This window comes from Bacillus rossius, chromosome 8, assembly GCF_032445375.1.
Source record: "Bacillus rossius redtenbacheri isolate Brsri chromosome 8, Brsri_v3, whole genome shotgun sequence".
In the NCBI taxonomy this organism is placed as follows: Eukaryota; Metazoa; Arthropoda; class Insecta; order Phasmatodea; family Bacillidae; genus Bacillus; species Bacillus rossius.
This window is the reverse complement of record NC_086336.1, coordinates 43252022-43272622: the sequence shown is the minus strand read 5'-3', so window position 1 is coordinate 43272622 and position 20601 is coordinate 43252022. Positions and strand designations below refer to the sequence as shown.

Below are 20601 nucleotides of genomic sequence, written 5' to 3'. Positions count from 1 at the left end.
AAAATCTTTAATTGGGCTGTCCTTTACGAACCCGATCGTAAAAATAGAAATCATCGATACCGCGAACTCTTCCAGTCCCCACTCATGACGACTTTCAGAAAAGGCATGCATGCACTTGAACCACACACAGAAACGGGTTGATACCTTATTCACCTTTGGTTCAATTTATGTGGAGAATGTACGAGTTTGAGCTATTTGTGCCATCAAAATCGAAGCATTGTCTATTTAGAATATACACACACACAGCGCCCAGAAAAATCGTCCAAGTTTAACTATTAAGATCACACTCAGTTCAGTACTTTCCTTCAGAAAACAGTCTATAATAGAGAGCGTGGCTTCAAGAATATATCCCGGACTGGTGGGTTATACGTATTTCCTTAGTGCACTGGCAGGTAGTTACGGAACGGGACATTGGCGGAATTAATGGGTTCGGTGCAAACGGGAGCACCCCGACGTAAACCCGTCCGCCACGTTCCCCAACTTGTGAAAGAGAAACAGCGCGGGGGGAAGTGAGGCGTTCGCCTCTCTGAACGGTTCGATCCTTCCCCGCAGCCGCGCCGCGCGGGGGAATGAAGAACCACTGCAGCCCCAGCAGCTCTGCTGGCTCGAAGGGCGAGGGGGTGGGGGTGTGGTGCGGGGAGAGCGGGAGGGAGAACTCGAGTGGGAATCCCAGGGGGTTCATTTGTTCGACTCCGAATGCGCGTGGGAGTATCGCGAGCTGCACGTCTGCAGCCGGCTGGGCTGCCAAGTGGGGCTCTTCGAAGCCTGCCTGGCTTCTGCAGTGCTCCTTCGTAACTGGAGACCGGGGAAATTCGCGGATTCATTTCGCGATAGTCTAAAAATTCAAAATACATACGCCTCTAAGCCTCTATTTGCTATTAGTAGAGACCGGAAAAATTCGCGATATCAATGACCTGTAGGATATACTCCATGATCCTCTATGCACGCGGGAAAATTACATTTGCTCATTGGCTACTGACTCGTGACAGCTGTTATCTGGGATGCTCGTGATTCGGTACTTCTTTTGTTAAAGGTTTTTCATTGGTCCAGAGTACTTCAAATAAACTGTGGCCCAATCACTGATGCAGTAAAAAGGCAAACGTTTTTGGATTCTAGCCTATCACGAAATGAATCCACGAATTTTTCAGGTTTCTAGCTATTAGCTCACTGCTCGTCTGGACGAATCTGGGCCAATGAGAAACCCCTCAGCCAAAGAAGTATCGAATCACAGAGAAACCAGTAGAGACCCTCCTCAAGACAGCAGCCAATTCCCGACAATACGGATGACTGCATAGACTATCCTGTAAAAGTCGCTGAAACCGCGAATTTTTCCTGTCCCTATTCAAAACTGATTCCTGGGGAGCTAAACTGAAAACTCACCTGCCGTTTGCCTCTTGTTATTATTTTTATTTGTTTGTTATCATTATAAAAATGCAAAATTCGCTTTATGTTCTGTTGTATGGCTAGAAGCTACAATCGTGTGCATTGTCAAGTCGATGTCGTGTATCCATTGGCTGCTGACTCATTTAACCTAACAATTTTCCACCAGATCGCAGATGTTCTCTAATGACGAGTTTCATTTGCTTATAGTCTTCCAGGGCGTGTCAAATAACGCGTCGTCCTATGACGAGGGACGTCCAAGTTTAAAAAGGTTTCCGCTGTAGACGGTCATCAAATAGTAACGTAATTTTTTCAAGTCTCTTATTCAGAATATTTCGCGGTTTTTTTTCTGGTAGGTAAGACTACTTCGGGGCCCAACTTCCAAACGCTAGATTGCAGATACATTACAATGTTTCAGTAATGGTGTGTCACGTTTACAGACATATATCTGGAAAAGTGGTCATCTGCATGGGAAACATCTGCTTTACTTTATTGATTAATATTTCTCTCTGTTATAGACTAGTTGCAGATGTTAGGTTTGAACTGATTACTAGTTAAATTTTTACGATTTTTGAGCAAGTTGAGTATATATTCTGTATATTTTGAAAAATATTTGTTTCCATTCCTCTGTTATAAGATATATATTCAAACAAAACTTCAATGTCAATAATACATTTAGAAAAAATTTATAAATTCCCAGCATCTGTTGATTGAAAGGTAAACGGAGTATAAAACTCATTTCGATGTGTGGCACCTTGGTTTAAAAACACGGGTGTGCCTTTCCTGCAAGTCGTAGTTATGAGTTAGGACTGAAAATATTAGCGAGTTCTGTTACTTCTATTTTAGTGTATTCGATCATGTACGTAATCAGGCAAATCTCAGCTGTTGATTGTCCACTGAAGTGCGGGCTCTCTTAACTTGTATGTAGGTGGATTTATACTTTTTTTTTAGTTTTCCAATGGTACAGTCCATCAGAGGAACTAAAAGCCACAATCGTGAACGCAGCGCATAGGTAAACGTTTTTGAATTATGTTGTAGGTAACCCGAAATCAATCCGATCCTGTCACTGTTTATGAGTACCTACAATATTCTTGATACACTTGTTTTAAGCCCAAGCCATTTTCCTGGACGAACTTAACTGTAATTATAATACGGTGAATATGCGATGACCCGCTTATGTGAAACCCAGCACAAAATATGAAAAAAAAAAACTGTCTGACTTTGGTATTGACCAATCATCATGCTAAACGGGCTTTACTATGTATAATATAGATCAGCACACACTAGAGTGAAAAAAAAAATTCTGCGAAATAAAAGTGACTCTAAATATTTTTACTAGCTCTATAATTGCGCGTTTCATTTTAAAATTAGACTGCGCCCATTAAAAAAAACTGAATTTTAATTTTGCATATACTTAGACTATAAATAACTTGACCCTCAGAGAACGGTTATGACCGAATAGAAAAAAAAGAGTTGTTTTTAGCTGCTGTTGTTGCTGTAGTTCATGTTGTCGGCTTGAAGAATTGAAGTGACTACTATCAGGAAAATACAGGCAATCAGTAACGAACCAGTATAAAAGTACATTCAGGACTGTGAAAGCTAGCCAAATGGTAAATTAATATTTGAAATTACAGGATTCCAAATCTTTTCGGGTAATATTTCTCGTCGATAGAGGTTTATTAGAGAAAGAAACGCAAAAGTCAGTAGTTAAGGATGGTGGTAAAGTAATGGGCCAATACCTATGGTAAAGACAATCCTAGACTGACTGGAATTATTTAAAAAAAAAAAACACGGAAAACAGTAACCAGATACGAGGACAATGCTGACTAAATGGCGGTCCGTGGGCGGGAACCGAAATACGAAATGCTTTAAAAAGGGCCGCCTAAAGAATCTTAAAGTATATAATAATATTACCAGGTAATTGGCTGTCTTTATTTGCATATGTTAAATAAGGTGTTAGCAGACACTATTATTAATCCACTATGTTCTCACAGATGTATTAAAAAATATAATTTTTGTTGTAAGGATAACATTTTAGCTCTCGGTATACGACATTTGGTAGGCGTAAATCCGTGAATGGAACAGAAGTCACATGGAACGGAAATGTGTAACCACGGTGCTGCCATTTATGGCGAAGTTCACCAAAACAACGGGAAAATTTATAGTATATATTAATTGTTTGATGAAATTCAACAAGATGTGCAGTATTTTAATACAATTCCTTGACGAAAATCATGTCCAGAGCCGGGGTTTAGTATTATTTAAAGCCTTTTTCGCTTTTTTCTGAGCCGTTACAATATATAGTTTAAAATTTCGCGTTGCTGCTCCGGTAAAAAATTCTCGCAGTGGTTGCGTAAATATAGTGTTATTCGCGTCAAGAAATATAGTTGAAACACAACTTTCGTTTGTATTTATCACGCTCTGCATTATTTAAAATTATTGTACGTTAAATTTAGTGCCCGAGACCCGATTTTCGTATCATAAGTGTTTTTGCAACATGAAAACACATGAATTTGCTGTTTACCGAGGTTAGATGTTACACATTCCTGGCATGTAATGAAAGACTTGCTCACACGTTTTTATTTTATTTTGTGATATAATATTTATAGTGATTTTATTAGAATTTTTTTTATTTTTTAATTTTTTAAATGATTTATTTTTGAGATTTATTTTTAGTTTCTGCATCACATGCCGCACTAATTATTCATTGGTTACTCTGCAGAATAATAAGACACTAATATTTGTCATAAATAAAATCTTATATATAAAATTCTCGTGTCACAGTTTTCGTTGCCATACTCCTCCGAAACGGCTTGACCGATTTTGATGAAATTTTTTGTGCTTATCCGGTATCTATGAGAATCGGCCAACATCTATTTTTCATCCCCCTAAATGTTACGGGTAGTCCACCCCTAAATGTTTTTTATTTCCAGTTTTTGGTAGGAAATCACCATGGCAACGGCTGTTGCTTTGTTGATGCTTCATTCGTCTCTATGGCAACGGCTATTTCATTGTTAGTGCAGTCCTCATCACCGTTGAAATTTTGCAAGTACTTTAAATATCAAAAATTGCCCTTTTTTTTCAAGTATATATATTTTACAGACTTGAAACTTGACAGTAATGTTCCTTATGTTACGCAGGATGACGTTTTCCAAAAATCAGCTCTCAAGGGTGGTTAAGTCCGTGCAACAGTGGTTACTTCGTCTCCATGGCAACGGGCATCGCTTTGATTTCTTTTTCAATTCGAGGCGCTGCAGTGGCGTACAAACAAGGAGGGGCATGTAAAATGAGCGGCGCAAGAGTGATCTGCCTGTAGACTGCCGTAACGAAGTACGGGTACATCAGTTTTATGTTGCGTGCACGAGTCGGGAAACCATCGGTACATTATACAGCATTGTAATAAATTTTCACGGAATTTTTTATTATTTACCATTACTGTAAATGGGAGATGTGGCATAATTCTTTTCCCATTAGTATAGCCGTGCGAAGCCCGCAAGTAATCCGTCGATCACGGTACTCTCTGCACCAGCACGGACACGCACACGGACTCGGACACGGACTCGGACACGGACTCGGACACGGACACAGACACGGACACGGACACGGACTCGGACACGGACTCGGACTCAGACACGGACACGGACTCGGACACGGACTCGGACACGGACTCGGACACGGACACGGACACGGACACGGACACGGACACGGACACGGACACGGACACGGACTCGGACTCGGACACGAACACGGACACGGTCTCGGACTCGGACTCGGACTCGGACACGAACTCGGACACGAACTCGGACACGGACACGGACTCGGACACGGACTCGGACACGGACTCGGACTCGGACACGGACTCGGACACGGACACGGACACGGACACGGACTCGGACACGGACACGAACTCGGACACGAACTCGGGCACGGACACGGACTCGGACACGGACTCGGACACGGACTCGGACACGGACACGAACTCGGACACGAACTCGGACACGGACACGGACTCGGACACGGACTCGGACACGGACTCGGACACGGACACGGACTCGGACACGGACACGGACACGGACACGGACACGGACACGGACACGGACACGGACTCGGACACGGACTCGGACACGGACTGGGACACGGACTCGGACACGGACACGGACTCGGACTCGGACACGGACACGGACACGGACACGGACACGGACACGGACTCGGACTCGGACACGGACACGGACACGGACACGGACACGGACTCGGACTCGGAATCGGACACGGACACGGACACGGACTCGGACACGGACACGGACACGGACTCGGACACGGACTCGGACACGGACACGGACACGGACTCGGACACGGACACGGACACGGACTCGGACACGGACTCGGACACGGACTCGGACACGGACTCGGACACGGACTCAGACACAAACTCGGACACGGACTTGGACACGGACTCGGACACGGACTCGGACTCGGACTCGGACTCGGACACGGACTCGGACACGGACTCGGACTCGGACACGGACTCGGACTCGGACACGGACACGGACTCGGACTCGGACTCGGACTCGGACTCGGACACGGACTCGGACACGGACTCGGACACGGACTCGGACTCGGACTCGGACTCGGACTCGGACACGGACTCGGACTCGGACACGGACACGGACACGGACACGGTCACGGACTCGGACACGGACACGGACACGGACACGGACACGTACTCGGACTCGGACTCGGACACGGACACGGACTCGGACTCGGACTCGGACTCGGACTCGGACACGGACACGGACACGGACACGGACACGGACTCGGACTCGGACTCGGACTCGGACTCGGACACGGACTCGGACTCGGACTCGGACTCGGACACGGACACGGACACGGACACGGACTCGGACACGGACACGGACACGGACTCGGACACGGACACGGACACGGACTCGGACTCGGACTCGGACTCGGACTCGGACTCGGACTCGGACTCGGACTCGGACTCGGACTCGGACACGGACACGGACACGGACACGGACACGGACACGGACACGGACACGGACACGGACACGGACACGGACACGGACTCGGACACGGACACGGACTCGGACACGGACACGGACTAGGACACGGACACGGACACGTACTCGGACACGGACTCGGACACGGACTCGGACTCGGACACGGACTCGGACTCGGACTCGGACTCGGACACGTGCCGGGCGAGCGGGAACAAAAAAAAAACATTCAAATTCCTACACAAAAACTATTTTTAACCCCGCCGGTGGCATCACGGGCCGGCCACGGCTACTGTCGCGTCACCGGTGTGTGTGAATATGTGAGCCTTATCCAAATATGCGTGAGTGACACCTTAGCTGCTCGTCCTGCTCCTCTTCAGAGGTTGGGTCCGATGATAGACCAGTATTCACAGTTTGTTTTTTTTCCCTCGAGTCGAAAGACGGAACCTACCCGACGGTAACCCGTGTTTGAGGCTGGCGGTCCGAGGCCCGCAGCTGAAGACGACGGGCGTGGAGTTCTGCCGTCCGCGCGGGAGGTCGCAGGGTCGGGACTGATAAAACGGGGTTGTTATCGGTCGATGGGATGTAAAATAATTGGCGCTGGCCTGTCGCGCGGCCGGACAGGGCAGCGACTAGCTGATACCCTCACAATATGAGTTTGTTGACTAGATTGTGCCAAATATTATTTTAATGTACACAGAATGAGTCAGAATTCGATCGACAAACTTAGACTGCATGTTCATTAATACGACCAAATAAATTGAAAACTTCTACACGACTGACTTACGGTCTAAAGCGCTTCCCAAGGCTGGTATACGTGCTTTAAGTTGGAGCTGAGCAACAATTTTACTGTAAAGAATAGATAAAGTATTTAAGATAGCTCACTGAGCGTCTAGACTCTAGATTATGTATAATTTTGAATGAACTTCTACAATCACAGCGTATATATGCCGGCCTCAGAGTCAGTGAGAGTTCAGTCGAGAGTTCTCCCACGGCGGAGTTTCCGGGCGATAGTGTCCCGATGCGCTACAGTTAAACGGATATATCATACAGTTTTATTGTTTATTCTGTTGGACTCGGCACAGTTTCTACTGCGCATTTCTTGCGTCATTGTATTCATTCATACAATGACGCTCATGGCGTCCGACGCATCATCCTTTAAACTAACAAGAAACTTATGGAATGGTTTAGTGGCAATAAAACTAAAAATTCAGTACAAAATGAGTCCGGTCATGTCCACGACGTCTCGACAGTTCTCCAACATTTCTCACATCAGATTAGTTCCACCGATTTGTTTAACCCTGTGATGCATACCCTGGGTCTTGGAGGCCCATTCAGTTATTACTGTGGATATTTCAGTTATATTTGAAAAGCAATATATTTGTGAATTTATGTAATCCTCGATTGATGCTTTTCATTAGTTTTCTTGTACTTACAAAAAAATTAGCACAATATTTTTTTTAGAAAAAAATCATTTATGTCTGTACGCTGGTTTTACATACCCTGGGTCCCGCAGGCCCTGTATAAAATTAATTTTCTTTGACATGTAATATTAATTAATGTTGATGTATTTTTATTTGGTTAACAAAAATCACTTTAGCTAACTCTCCTGATCAATTACAACATATTTACAACACATTAATTTTTATAAAATAAATCAATATAGCAAACTATTGGATGAATTTCTTTTCTAGTCTTGAATTTTTGTACAAGTTATTTATTCATATGTAAACACCAAATAAACCCTTCTAGTGAAATTATGCTGTACTACTTTGATGTAACTGTTTTTATTACATACAATAATTAGATGCAATTTTTAATACTTGCGACAAAATATATGAATCTCACTAGTATTCGATTATTATGTTTTCTATTTTGTAATTATTGCAGTGGTGATAAATGTAAAAATTCATAACTTTTTTCACATTGTTATGCGCACAGCTATCTAGATAAACATACCACCAGTCATCTGTGGTTAATTTTGTGAACTAAGTAGTTGGTTCATCGCTTGCCACCAGATTTCAGTAGCTTGCTACACATACATGAGAAATAGTTGGTTTCAGTATTCAAATCTAACAAGTAAAGTTTTCATTTTTTAGAAATGTATTTAGTGTGTAGTTATTACAAAGAGTTGGGATGTTGCTGCTCGTGAACTATTTTTAGATAAATGTGCAAACCCTATTTACAGAGCAACAATGTCTGTAAACCAATTTGAAACAATAAGAAAGTGTTTGAGGTTTGATGTCAAACGCACACGTGAATCCAGGCTGCAAACGGATAAGTTGGCCCCAGTTCGGTATGTATGGGAGCTCTTTATATCACAGTGCAAAAATACAGTAATACCATCAGAGTGTGTAACAACTGATGAACAGTTACGTTCATTCAGAGGGCATAGCAGCTTGGTGCAATACATGCCCAGCAAACCTGGGAAGTATGGGAATAAGTTTTTTTGTATGTGCGAATCTGATACTGGCTATGCTGTTGATGGATGCATTTATGCTGGTAAATTACAAGGACAAAAGCCAACGAAAAATTTGGCTCTCAATATAGTAAAACAGTTAGTTGTGCCCCTTCATAATACATCAAGAAATATTACAACTGATAATTTCTTTACCAGTGTTCCACTAGCAGAATACTTGCTATAAAAAAACTTGACAACTGTAGGAACTTTGCAACAAAATAAGCGAGATGTTCCAATTGAACTGAAAGAGTGTAAAAATCAACCTTTGTACAATTAAAAATTTTCATTCAAAGATGATTTGACAATGGTTAGTTTCATCCCAAAAAAAAACAAGTGTGTGCTTTTGTTGAGTACAATGCACAATGACAATGCCATTGACCAATCGCATCCGAAGAAGAAACTAGAAATTATAAAGTATTACAATTCTACAAAAGGTGGTGTTGACTTGATAGACCAAAAAGTACGTCTGTATACTTGTAAACGCAAGACAAAGAGATGGCCTGTTGTTATTTGGAGTAACATACTGGACGTTGACACACACAATGCCTACATTTTGTTCAGAATTCAACATCCTACTTACCATCAAGGGGTCACACACCAAAGGAGACTTTTTATCAAAGATCTATCATTGGAAATGATGCACACATGACTAAACGTGCAGCCAACCCATTTATTCAGAAATACATTCAACAAGATATGGAAAAGTTTATAGGCAAGACAGAATACGCACCTAGTAATGTAACTGCTGCATCTAGTTCATCGAAAAGGAGAAGGTGTTCCATTTGCCCTTCATCAAAAGACAGGAAGAGTGCTATGATTTGCTGCAAATGCACCACCAATGTTTGCAAGGAACATAGCTTATTGTGTGCCAAAAATGCATTTAGAACAATGAATAATGTTTTGAACCAAAACTTATCCTTGTGTAACATGAAAGCTTCAAATGGAGGTGTTGAAGTTAGAAGTTGTACAGATACAATATCTCATTTATTGTAAATGTGTGCATTCATATACCGGTATGTTGTATATAAATATATTATGTAAATATAAAGTGTGAAACAATGAGGCTTCTAAGTAATTTGAGTACAGTTTCTTTCATAAAAATGTACTATTACAAAATGGAATTTTTGACAATATCATTCATAAGGCAGATAAATTTTATGAAGCTATAAAATCATTCATACAGATGTATATAAATTATTAATAGTTCATGTAAAATAAAGTGTGCTAAAGTAGTAAGTAAAAAGTAAACAAAATCCTATCTAAATGTGATTATTTTGTATGTGGGCCTGGGAGACCCAGGGTATGTAATAAGTGATAAATTTTAGGGTATGCATCAGAGGGTTAATGCTGATTAGGAAAAATTAAAACACATACAACGATACAACTTACGTGTAACTAATAACTTCTGTTCGAAAATTGATTGCTTTGAAACTGTTGCTGAAATTTCACAAGTGCGTTGGGGACTTCACGTTGGCCGTCGAAATAGTAAAAACTGTGCAAGTGCTGGTATAATCAACAAGCATTCCGTTTTGCACACAGACCTTTCTTCTGTTTGCATTCATTGTTTAAGTTCAATTTCGATTCTCCGTAGTAGTGAAATGTTTCGTTTATGAAATAAGTATTTCATCTTGCTTGCCCAGATTGTCTGAAAGGTTCTCGCCACATAAAGAAGTTTTAGCACTTGGAACACATTTATGTACGTCAGAAACCTTCTACCACCCTAGACCTGGGGCTACGCAACGTCAACCGGTGGCAGAAATATTGGAGGTTACTGTACTGGAGGATGAGTAAAAACTGTTGATCAAGCTGTGAATTAGGATTGTTTGTTTGTTTTTTTTTGGGGGGGGGGGGGGAGTTAATTGCGGCACTGCAATATTTCTTCCAAAAATTGTAGCTATTTTTAATGAAAAATATAAAATCTAAAATAAAATTAAAAAATTAATACATCTTTTGTTGGATGAAAAGATTTGTGTGTCTTTTCTCAATGGTGTACTTTTATTTTTATTTTAAATTTTATATCTTGTTGAATTAATGAAACATTAAGTCTTACCCAAAAATTGTTTGATATTTAAAAAAACATTAGGAATTTACAATAGTTAAGGTGTTTTCGTTTCACTAAGTTTTTCTTTTCTTTTCCATTGCTCATGACTTATTCTTTTTTTATGGTAACATAGTTAGAAAACCTATAGTGACGGTATAAATTATGGAAAAAAATGGAATAATAATAATTTAAGCGATTTGCTTGAAGGAGGAACGCGGAAGAGTGCTTTGCGTCACGATTTAAAAATGGTTTCATGAGGTGTTGAGTAGATCTTTTATGGATTATTGTGCTGGAATCTCAATAGCGTGACGCAAAGGTTGCTAAAAGTCATAGACTTATCACGTTATTTTGAATATGCTGGTCTCACACACGCAACAAACGAAAAACTTTCATATCTAAAATGATTCTTGCCATTATTTTCGTAACAAAAAATAAGTCTTGTGGTAATGCATAAATATTATTTTAATAGATATGCAAGAGAGAGTTAAAATTTACTCATAGTTACCATCGCTCGTTTATTATGAAAAACCACTAAGCGAAAACTGTTTTCCAAAATTTCACAGATAAATTTAGTAAAAATGACGTCAGTAAAAAAATACCCACGAAAAATAATAGTGTTACCAAATATTTCGAAAAACAAAAGTTCTGGCGCTAATTTTGGTAAAGTCGCGCCTGCGACGCGATTAAAATGGATAACATTTCTGAATCGGGCACTATATCGCGTCCGCACATTTTTTGTGGATGTGTCGGATGACGCGAGTGATAAGGGAAAAATATTTTATTCGTGTCGCGCCCGTCGCATTGCGAACAGTCGCGCCATTGTGATTCCAGCACAGTGAGATTCTCCTGGTGCCACCCCGCGCGGGCGAAACATATATTTTTATTTTCCTTTGTTCGGTTTTCAAGCTTTGCCTATCGGCTTTCACGCTTGATGGCTCGTGTCAGGTGTGTATGTGTGGAGTAGCGTGTGAATGGGCTGTGTCCCTTTTGGGAATGGTTGTAGCGCTTTCCCATTGTCCTAGCTCATGGGTCACGAGAATGGACGTAGTTCCCGGACTGTGAGTGGGGGGGGGGGGCTGCCCCCCCCCCTTTTTTACACACCTAAGAAAAATATCTGTTTCGGCACAGCCTACAGGCGTAGGTGCTGGAACATTTTAAAAAAAAACTTAATGAACACAACGATTTTATGTTCTTCAATATTGCAAAAAGGTAGATTTAATATTTCGCAATATTATTAATAATTGAATAACTTTGAACGAATTTCATATCATATGCCAAAGAAGGTAATTATATAATTGTTTTAACCTTTTCAACAATAGCTAGTTTACAGCCCTTGCGCTAATAACGTGGTCGTATAAAAATGTGCTTTGCACCAAGGTTTAAGATATTATTAAGATGGCTTAAAATAAATTCGAATTAATTGGACGCTAAGAAATTTTGATTATTTAAATTTCCGCCCCTATTTTCCCGTAATAATTCATTTTATAAAAAAGATTTTTCAGCCATAGTTTTAGATTAAGTTCGGGATTTATACAATAAATTTAAACGGATTTGATAGTAAATCCATTTTAAAAAGTAATGATATTTTTTTACTTTCAAACCTTGTTATTTCCACTTCTTGCAGTAATGATTGGTTAAAAAATGTATCTTAGCAATAGTTTTAGTAAGTATTTATAAATTTAAAAATAAATTAATTCGATTGTGTACATGGTAATGAAGTTTTCTTTATTTTCTTATTCCAACCCCAGGTTTTTTCAACCCTTTGCAAGAAGGGTTTGTTTTATCAAAAAAGTTGTTACAGACAAAACTTTTAGATAAAAATCACAAGATTTACAAACAATTTGAATGGGTTTGATAGTGTGCCTAATAAGGGAGTTATGAATTGTTCGTTATTTAACCCCTGTTTATTCCACTTCTTATTTCAGACTAAAGTTGTAGGCAATAATTAAAGCTTTTACAATAAATTATAATGAATTCGATAGTGTAAATGGTATGGAAATTATGAATTCATTTTAAATTCACCTTTTTTTTAACCCCTTGCAGCAATGGCTCATCTTATCAAAAATTGTTTCAGACAACAGTTTTAAATTCAAATTATAAGATTTACAAAATATCCGAACGTATTCGATGTTGTGCCTATGAAGGGAGATATGATTTGTTTTGTCCTCCTACCCTTGTTTATTCTACCCCTTGCAGTTATGGTTAGTCGTATAAAAAAACTGCAACTTTATTTTTCAACGCCCTACAAAAATGGTTCGTTTCCTGAAATAATGTTTGAGATAAAAGTTGTAGATTGAAATTATAAGATTTACAAACAATTTGAACGGATTTGATAGTGTACCTATTTTGTCCTCCAACGCTTGTTTTTTCAACACCTTGCGATTGTGGTCGGCCGTATCAATAACTTATTCAGACAAAAGATTTTAGTACTACTAATAAATGGGCTCAAAATTATTTTTTACACTACCTACAAATTTCAGAGATATTTTTTGTGCCTGGGACGATACAAATTTGAATATTTTAATGATCACCCATTTACCTCATTTTATGTGAGAATATAACCGAAAGAGAAATGGCTGGTATTATTTTAACTCGTCTGTGGAAGCATTATTTTTTGGGTTGTCTTCTTCCGCTCTTCTTTTGAACCGATTCTTTTGTGCGAGTCATTTCTTTTCCTGTCGTATTTGCGCTTCGTTTCACGTGACGAAGCATTCGTATCGGATCCTGCACGTTATGTGCGCCATTTGCAGAAGACATTTACTTAACTCCTGGCATGCAAAATAAAAATAAAAAATTTCATTTCCTCTTTCCTCGCCAGTTTCGTTTGTTCTTGTGTGTTTTGGTTTTTTTCCCTACATTTGCGAAATTTTTACATTTTTTTATTTTTTTATTTTATCATGTTGATTTATAGGACTGAAAAAAGACACTTGTAGGCTAAGGAAATATATAGAGAAGTAAGAAAAATTAGATCATTACCATTTTATTCCTCTGGTGGAATATGTTTTTATCTCCTGGTATCCATTTTTCAGTATTTGAAGAGGGACAAAGTACAATAGGCACATGTGGGTTTATGCTTAAAAAGCGAAGCAGGTCGTACAGGACTCATTAATCTTCGAGAGGCAGACATTATGCGCTACAGACAAAACGCAATGACGTTGAGGCATTGATCGCATGAGCTTCAGAAGGGAATGGAGAGGGAGTGGGAAGAAAAAAAACTTGTAAGTGGTGCAATCCACGTTTTTTTAGGGGTATGATAGCTATGGAAACAATAGTATAGCAGAAAATGAATCTCTGTTAAGATAAAAAAAAGTCATGGTAATGGACAGTCATTTAGCAGAACTATACAAAAGATTTATGCATCGCACTGTGGAGGAAAATCTATTCCAGTATCCACATTTCATAGTACTGTGGGCATCTACACGCCGTGCATCTACGATATGAATAGGACATGAAATTGGCACGATACGACAGGATAAAAGCCATAGTCCATTCTTTTATGCAGACAAAATCACATTCGGATTTTTAAAATTAATATATCGAGCTTACATTATCTCCAGGTACATGTGATTAAACAAAATTACAAATTTAAATTTATTTTGTCCACGTCTTACTAGACGTCTTACACGTACGTATATATATATATATTTTATTTATGACAAATATTAGTGTCTTATTATTCTGCAGAGTAACCAATGAATAATTAGTGCGGCATGTGATGCAGAAACTAAAAATAAATCTTGTTAGTTTAAAGGATGATGCGTCGGACGCCATGAGCGTCATTGTATGAATGAATACAATGACGCAAGAAATGCGCAGTAGAAACTGTGCCGAGTCCAACATTTAACGGCTTATTTGTCCGCGGAACTGTTTAAAAAAAAGCGTCATTGCGTCATCGGTAGCGTTGGTGCGTTGTTATAAGAAACAAAAAAAAAAAATACGTAAATTAACGTCAAATGTCCGACTCATCGATACTCCGTTCAATAGCTCGCGTATTCAATGTACGTATATACCACGGTTATTCGCGATGTCCTCTCGGACTTCTGTCATTGGACAGTCTGGATACTAAACGGGGATGGGGGAAACATAGTGGACGTTGCCATGGGGATTTATTCACTGTAAAAACTTATAATCTAAAACGCTGTCAATTTGGTCGATTTTCTCCGGTTTCAGTTACCGACACTGCTATATGTTACAGAAACATAAGCTTTTATATAAAGATGAATTTATTTTTTTTTGAATTCGCTCCAATAGTTTCCTTGTTTTCATATTACAAACTCACACTACCTCATTTTATAATGGATCATAAGTACAAATAATTTTTTTACTTATTTTTTAAAGAGTTATTTATGAGTAAACCCACGTGTCGATGTTTACATCATCTGATTTTGACAGTTGTTGTTCTGATGAGGAATCGCAAGCTACTGACGCGGACAAAGAGGCCCTGACTTCGTTGTGTGTTTGGGGTAGAACCACGGAGGCGTTCAGGGGCAGGCCGGACGGCAATTCCGGTCCGCGAGGTGAGCGACGGCTCCCGTGATGCACCGCGCCGACGCGACGTCCGTCCGTCCGTCCGTTTCATCGCAAGGCGGGTCTCTGTCAAGGGAGGGGGGTGGGGGGAAGGTTCATGAATATTCACGGTCGCGGCAGGAGAGCGGCGCAGTTCGGCGGAAACACGGCACCCGCGACAACAGCGCGCGAGATCCCAGACTCGAGCTCCCACCGGCCGCGGCGGGGGATGCTACCGTTTACAAACAACAGAAATAATGGAACACTGGTAAAAATTAATGGTACCTTGGCAAACATAATGGTTCATTGGTACAAATAACAATATATTGGTAAAAATAATGGTACATTAGTAAAAAATAATGGTAAATTGGCATAAATAATGGTACATTGTAAAAACAATAATACATCGGTTAAAATAATGGTACCTTGGTAAAAATAATGGTACATTGGTAAAAATAATGGTACAATGTTAAAATAATAAACATTGGTAAAAATAATAATACATTGGTAAAAATAATAATACATAGATAAAAATAATGGCACATCAGTAAAAATAATGGTACATTGGTAAAATATTAATACATTGGTAAAAATAATGGTACATTGGTAAGAATAATAGTACAGTGGTAAAAATAATGAACACTGTACAAAATAATAATACATTGGTAAAAATAATGGCACGTCAGTAAAAATAATGGTACATTGGTAAAAAATAATGGTCAATTGGTAAAAAAAAGGTTATATTAATAAGAATAAAAGTACATTGGTAAAATAATGGTACATAAGTTTAAATAATGGGCATTGGTAAATAGTTGTGGCACAATGGTACGAAACAATAGTATATTAATGACATAATTGTGCAAACATATTTATATTAATTTAAAAATAAATCGTTTATAAACTTCGTCACTGATATGGAATACAAGTAAAATGTATACAAATTAATAAAATTACATTTTGTTTTATGAAATAATTAGAACAATTTAAGATAATTTTTTTATGTGGCTGAGGGTGAAATTTTAGTAAACAATTGGAAATGCAATGAAGTGCGGCTCTAAGGATGCCAGCATTTAATTTAATTTTAGTTTCTTCTTAATTGGATCTATATAAATTAAATTACGAGACAGAATATGTGAGGCTTTATCATAAGTGTACTTTAAATATATAATTATAGGCTATGTTCAATCTTTGTCACTCGGAATGAAATCATACTAGTGCTAGCAAGATACGCACGTAGCATGTATGTTTATTTGTGTAACGGTTTCTTAAACAAGGGTAAATACATTTACTGGACAAAACTAGGCAACATTTTTCATACAAAACTTTTTACCAACAAATTTTGATAATTTTTGTAGCATCTTCATTTCAAAACAGTTTAGGGCATTCAGTTAAAAAAATATATATATAAATTCTAACGCGCTTACATAAGTACACGCACCCTTTTTCAACACATATATGCTGGACGGACACAACTTAATGAGATGAATTCCTTTTATTTTGCATTTCAACGAGACGGATTTTGCTCTATTACGTAAAAATATAACAAATATTTTAAAGAAAAGTGAAACAAAAATTCATTAGGAATAATTTCTCTTCTCGTTCAGAGGTTTAAAACAGAAATAGGGCCTACAATTTCCGGTTTGGATATGCAAGCGTAAGCAAGGCGTTTTTATTATGCCTGTCTACTTTTATTGGTATGGTGACTTCACCGTAGGGTTTATTTCGTTTGCAAAGTACCAAACTTTCACTTTGAGCAGACTATGCAGTCTGTGCCAACTCTCAGAGAGATTAATCTAGAGAGCTGTTAAGACCTATCCGCCGTCTCCCTCAATTATTCACGGTGCCAAAACAGCAATGTGCTATTCAGACAACTCGCAGAAGAACAGGTGGTTAGATAATCTTGTAAATACTTAACATACACTTTAAAGGGGTTCCTTACGTGGAGGAGGGATTATTCCAAGCACAAATTCTAGAAACGTAAGTTGTGAAACCCTACCACATTAATCTTTCAATTTTAACCAAAAACATTCTGAACCGTAGTTAAAAATAATCCCTCCTTCTTTAGATCTCGGTTATAATTATTTTATTAACTTTTAAAAATAATACCTCCCTCTTAAGATCTCCGTTATAGTAATTATTTTATTTGATCTTCCATGAAAAATAAAATAAAATTATCTTGTTATGTAACACAACGAAACAACCATGAGAAATTAAATTTTTTTGTGTCTTCTTTTTCCCAAGGTTTACGCTATTAGTGGAATTCGGCTCATAAACTAATCAGTTCTAAAGATCTAAGACCTTGAATGAGACTGGAAATTACGATCCCGGTAATAACTGTCAATAAGTCGGAATGCTACGGCACCGAAAACATTATATTTTTTGAGTGTTAACGGGTTTGGCCTCAAATATCGGATTGCAAAATAAGGAAGAGAATAAGTACATAAATATATTTGAACATACTTTTAAATTCAGGTTAATTGCTTTAATAACAGTACGACGAATAGACAAATACGACAAATTTTCTCATGTCATTAAGTTTATCAATCTACAGAATATTTTATTTAACAGTTGGAAAATAATGCTATCTGAAACCGTGGGAATATAATAAAGTACATTGCCTTCAAACACATTTGCGAAAAAATAGTTTAACTGAATGAAATTGATGAGGTGTACAGGATGTTCCAGACTTAACATCAAGCTGACAACTGCAATAGGCCAATTAATAACGGTTCTAAAATAAAATTATTATCCCTAGTTTTTAAGTTATAAGCATTATCCCCAATATGTACAATTTTTTTTTAGATATTCTGACTCTCTGTCTCAGTCTCACAGCAAATTGTTTCACTGTATATCTCACATAGACTAACATAAATATATCTTTTGTCTTTTGTATATTATGTATGTATTGTCACAGAACGCAAATCGAATTAAAATTATGTCATTTTTAATACATAGGTCATTTTGTACGGTTATGAAATATTACCTAAATGGGCCATCTTTTAAAATATATTTCCAAGTTGCCGTACTAATTTTTTTTACAGTGTTTATTGTCAAGATTACCTGATTAAAATATTTTGCAGAATTAGACACACAAAGAAACTTTTTTCCTCACAACTATAGCATTTATGATTTTATTGCTAAATCTTTTTAATATTAGGGTAATTTATGTTTGCGTGACAAATATTAGAAATTAATCGGGAAATTAGAAGTCGTAGTATCTAATAATTTTGCACGTGGTAGGGATTCTAAAACTTTTAAAAAATGCCTTTTCCAAAAATTAGGACTTTTTTTGGCGGGGGTGGGGGGGCAGGATGTGGAGGGGTTGATTCAGAATCGTCATTAGTTGTTCTCGGTTTGAGGCTGAGTTCTGAAACACGCTGTATAAATATCACAAGATATATTTTGTTTTATTAAAACTAAGAAATTGGGAATCGTCTGGTATAACAAATAGAAATTTCAACTAACGTGACGTAGTGAATATATGCGTAAAAAAATTTATGTCTCGTAATATTTAAATAATTTTGAATTAAGTTACGATAGGCTATAAATATAATTATTTTTTATGTGAATGTGCACTTTTCTACGAAAAACCTTAAACAATTTGATGTCTCAAAGTTTAAACTAGGGTCCGAACCCCAATAACAATTCATAGCTCAAACAAAATTCTGAGTCATGTTTGAATTTAAGTATGAACAAAGTTACATTTATTAAATACAAAATGGCACACAATTTGAGCTCATAATTTATGAGTCAAACTGGTGTTAGACCTATGAACGATAATCCGAAGAAGCATAATTAATTTTAATCGTTCTCTTTGCCTATAAGAACGCGGAATCGCAACAAAAATTTTGCCTCCAAGAACAGGTTTTTTTTATACGTACTTGGATATTGAATTTCTGGCGGGAAGGCAGAACAGACATCATTCTTTGAATGGGCATAACGTCTGATGGGAATCTTCAGAGTATCCAATTTCCTCGGCCTTCGCATCTAGTGCTACAAAGATGCTGCTCTTCATTCGCCGGTTTAACAACCAGGAGCACTGCGTTCTTTCTCAGCAAGCAAGCTAAACAATAGGATACTTTGACCATTGCACGAAACACGCTTCTCAAACATACAGCTCTTAAAAGAACAAAGAAAAGAGTGTTCCACCGTCCATTATTTAAATTATTCTGTTTCGTTTTTGTTTCCAACCATTATTTTGGACATTCGCCATTGCTAGTTTGCAATGTATGTCATAGACATACGAAAAACGGACAAAGACAGAAAACAAGCCAAAATCAACCTGTGTCAAAAGTTATATGTATAGAGAGGACAGAGAATTCCGTGGAATATATTAGTCAGAACAATATCACAGCACACATGTACGCAGTGGACTGACAACGACGAGAGAGTTGGATTAGGAACAGTAAATACAGACCAAACAACCATGGTCAAAACATAGACCTAGAAACCCAACGATGGTACTAAAATATTTAAGACTATAGGCCTTCCCAACAGAAAAAAAAAACGAAAACAATGAATTTAACTACGAATTAAATTATTATAGAAATTAGATAAACAAAAAAAAAAACACTTTGTTTTTCAATTTTACGTGAAATACAAATGTTTAATTTTTTTTTCTTTCATAGAGGTTTGAACAACATAAAAACACTAACTAAAATCACTGGACAGCCTCTATACTCGATGCGCTACAGTTAAACAGATATATAATACAGTTTTATTGTTTATTATGTTACACTCCTCAGTCTCACTTGATGACTGGGGGTAACTAGTGGATCTTTTGGTTTCAGAAGGCAAAATAATGATTTCGTCTAGATATTAGTACCTCTGTTTTTTTTTTTACTTTTGATTATTTTCACATGATATTTTATAAGTTGATTAATAAATATATATCATTCATTTAAAATTACCTTATTAAAAGAATGGGCCGGCCCTTATTAGACAATATTATGGATCATTAACTCAATTTACATAAAATTCGTAACAATAAACATGTTCATGAGTAGCAGTCCCAGAATACGGTGGATCTTTTAAGTCCTAAAGAAACATTTCTGGCTGTCTGATCTGTTCAACGTCGTGATTCAATGCTAGTCCGAAAAGGTTAAAAAAAAAAAAAAAAACTGAAGGGCTGGCGGTTTGACGATTTCTGGACGAAGTGGAACAGCTGACTGTTCATCAGAGTGCCTTAGTCATCCGGC

At 38.2% G+C, this 20601-nt stretch overlaps 2 protein-coding genes across 2 annotated transcripts in view; one reads left to right on the top strand and one right to left on the bottom strand.

Annotated features, from left to right (window-relative positions):
- Positions 1 to 20601, top strand: part of LOC134534807 (allatostatin-A receptor-like) — a 576662-nt gene that overhangs the window by 316669 nt on the left and 239392 nt on the right.
- LOC134535362 (fap1 adhesin-like) overlaps positions 679 to 20601 on the bottom strand; it is a 49015-nt gene continuing 29092 nt past the window's right edge. The window contains exons 2-5 of the mRNA XM_063374433.1: positions 5735 to 6247; positions 5093 to 5431; positions 4898 to 5047; positions 679 to 795 (exon numbers count right to left, since the gene is read on the bottom strand). Coding sequence (XP_063230503.1) covers positions 679 to 795; positions 4898 to 5047; positions 5093 to 5431; positions 5735 to 6247 — 1119 coding nt within the window. The remainder of the gene's footprint in view (positions 796 to 4897; positions 5048 to 5092; positions 5432 to 5734; positions 6248 to 20601) is intronic.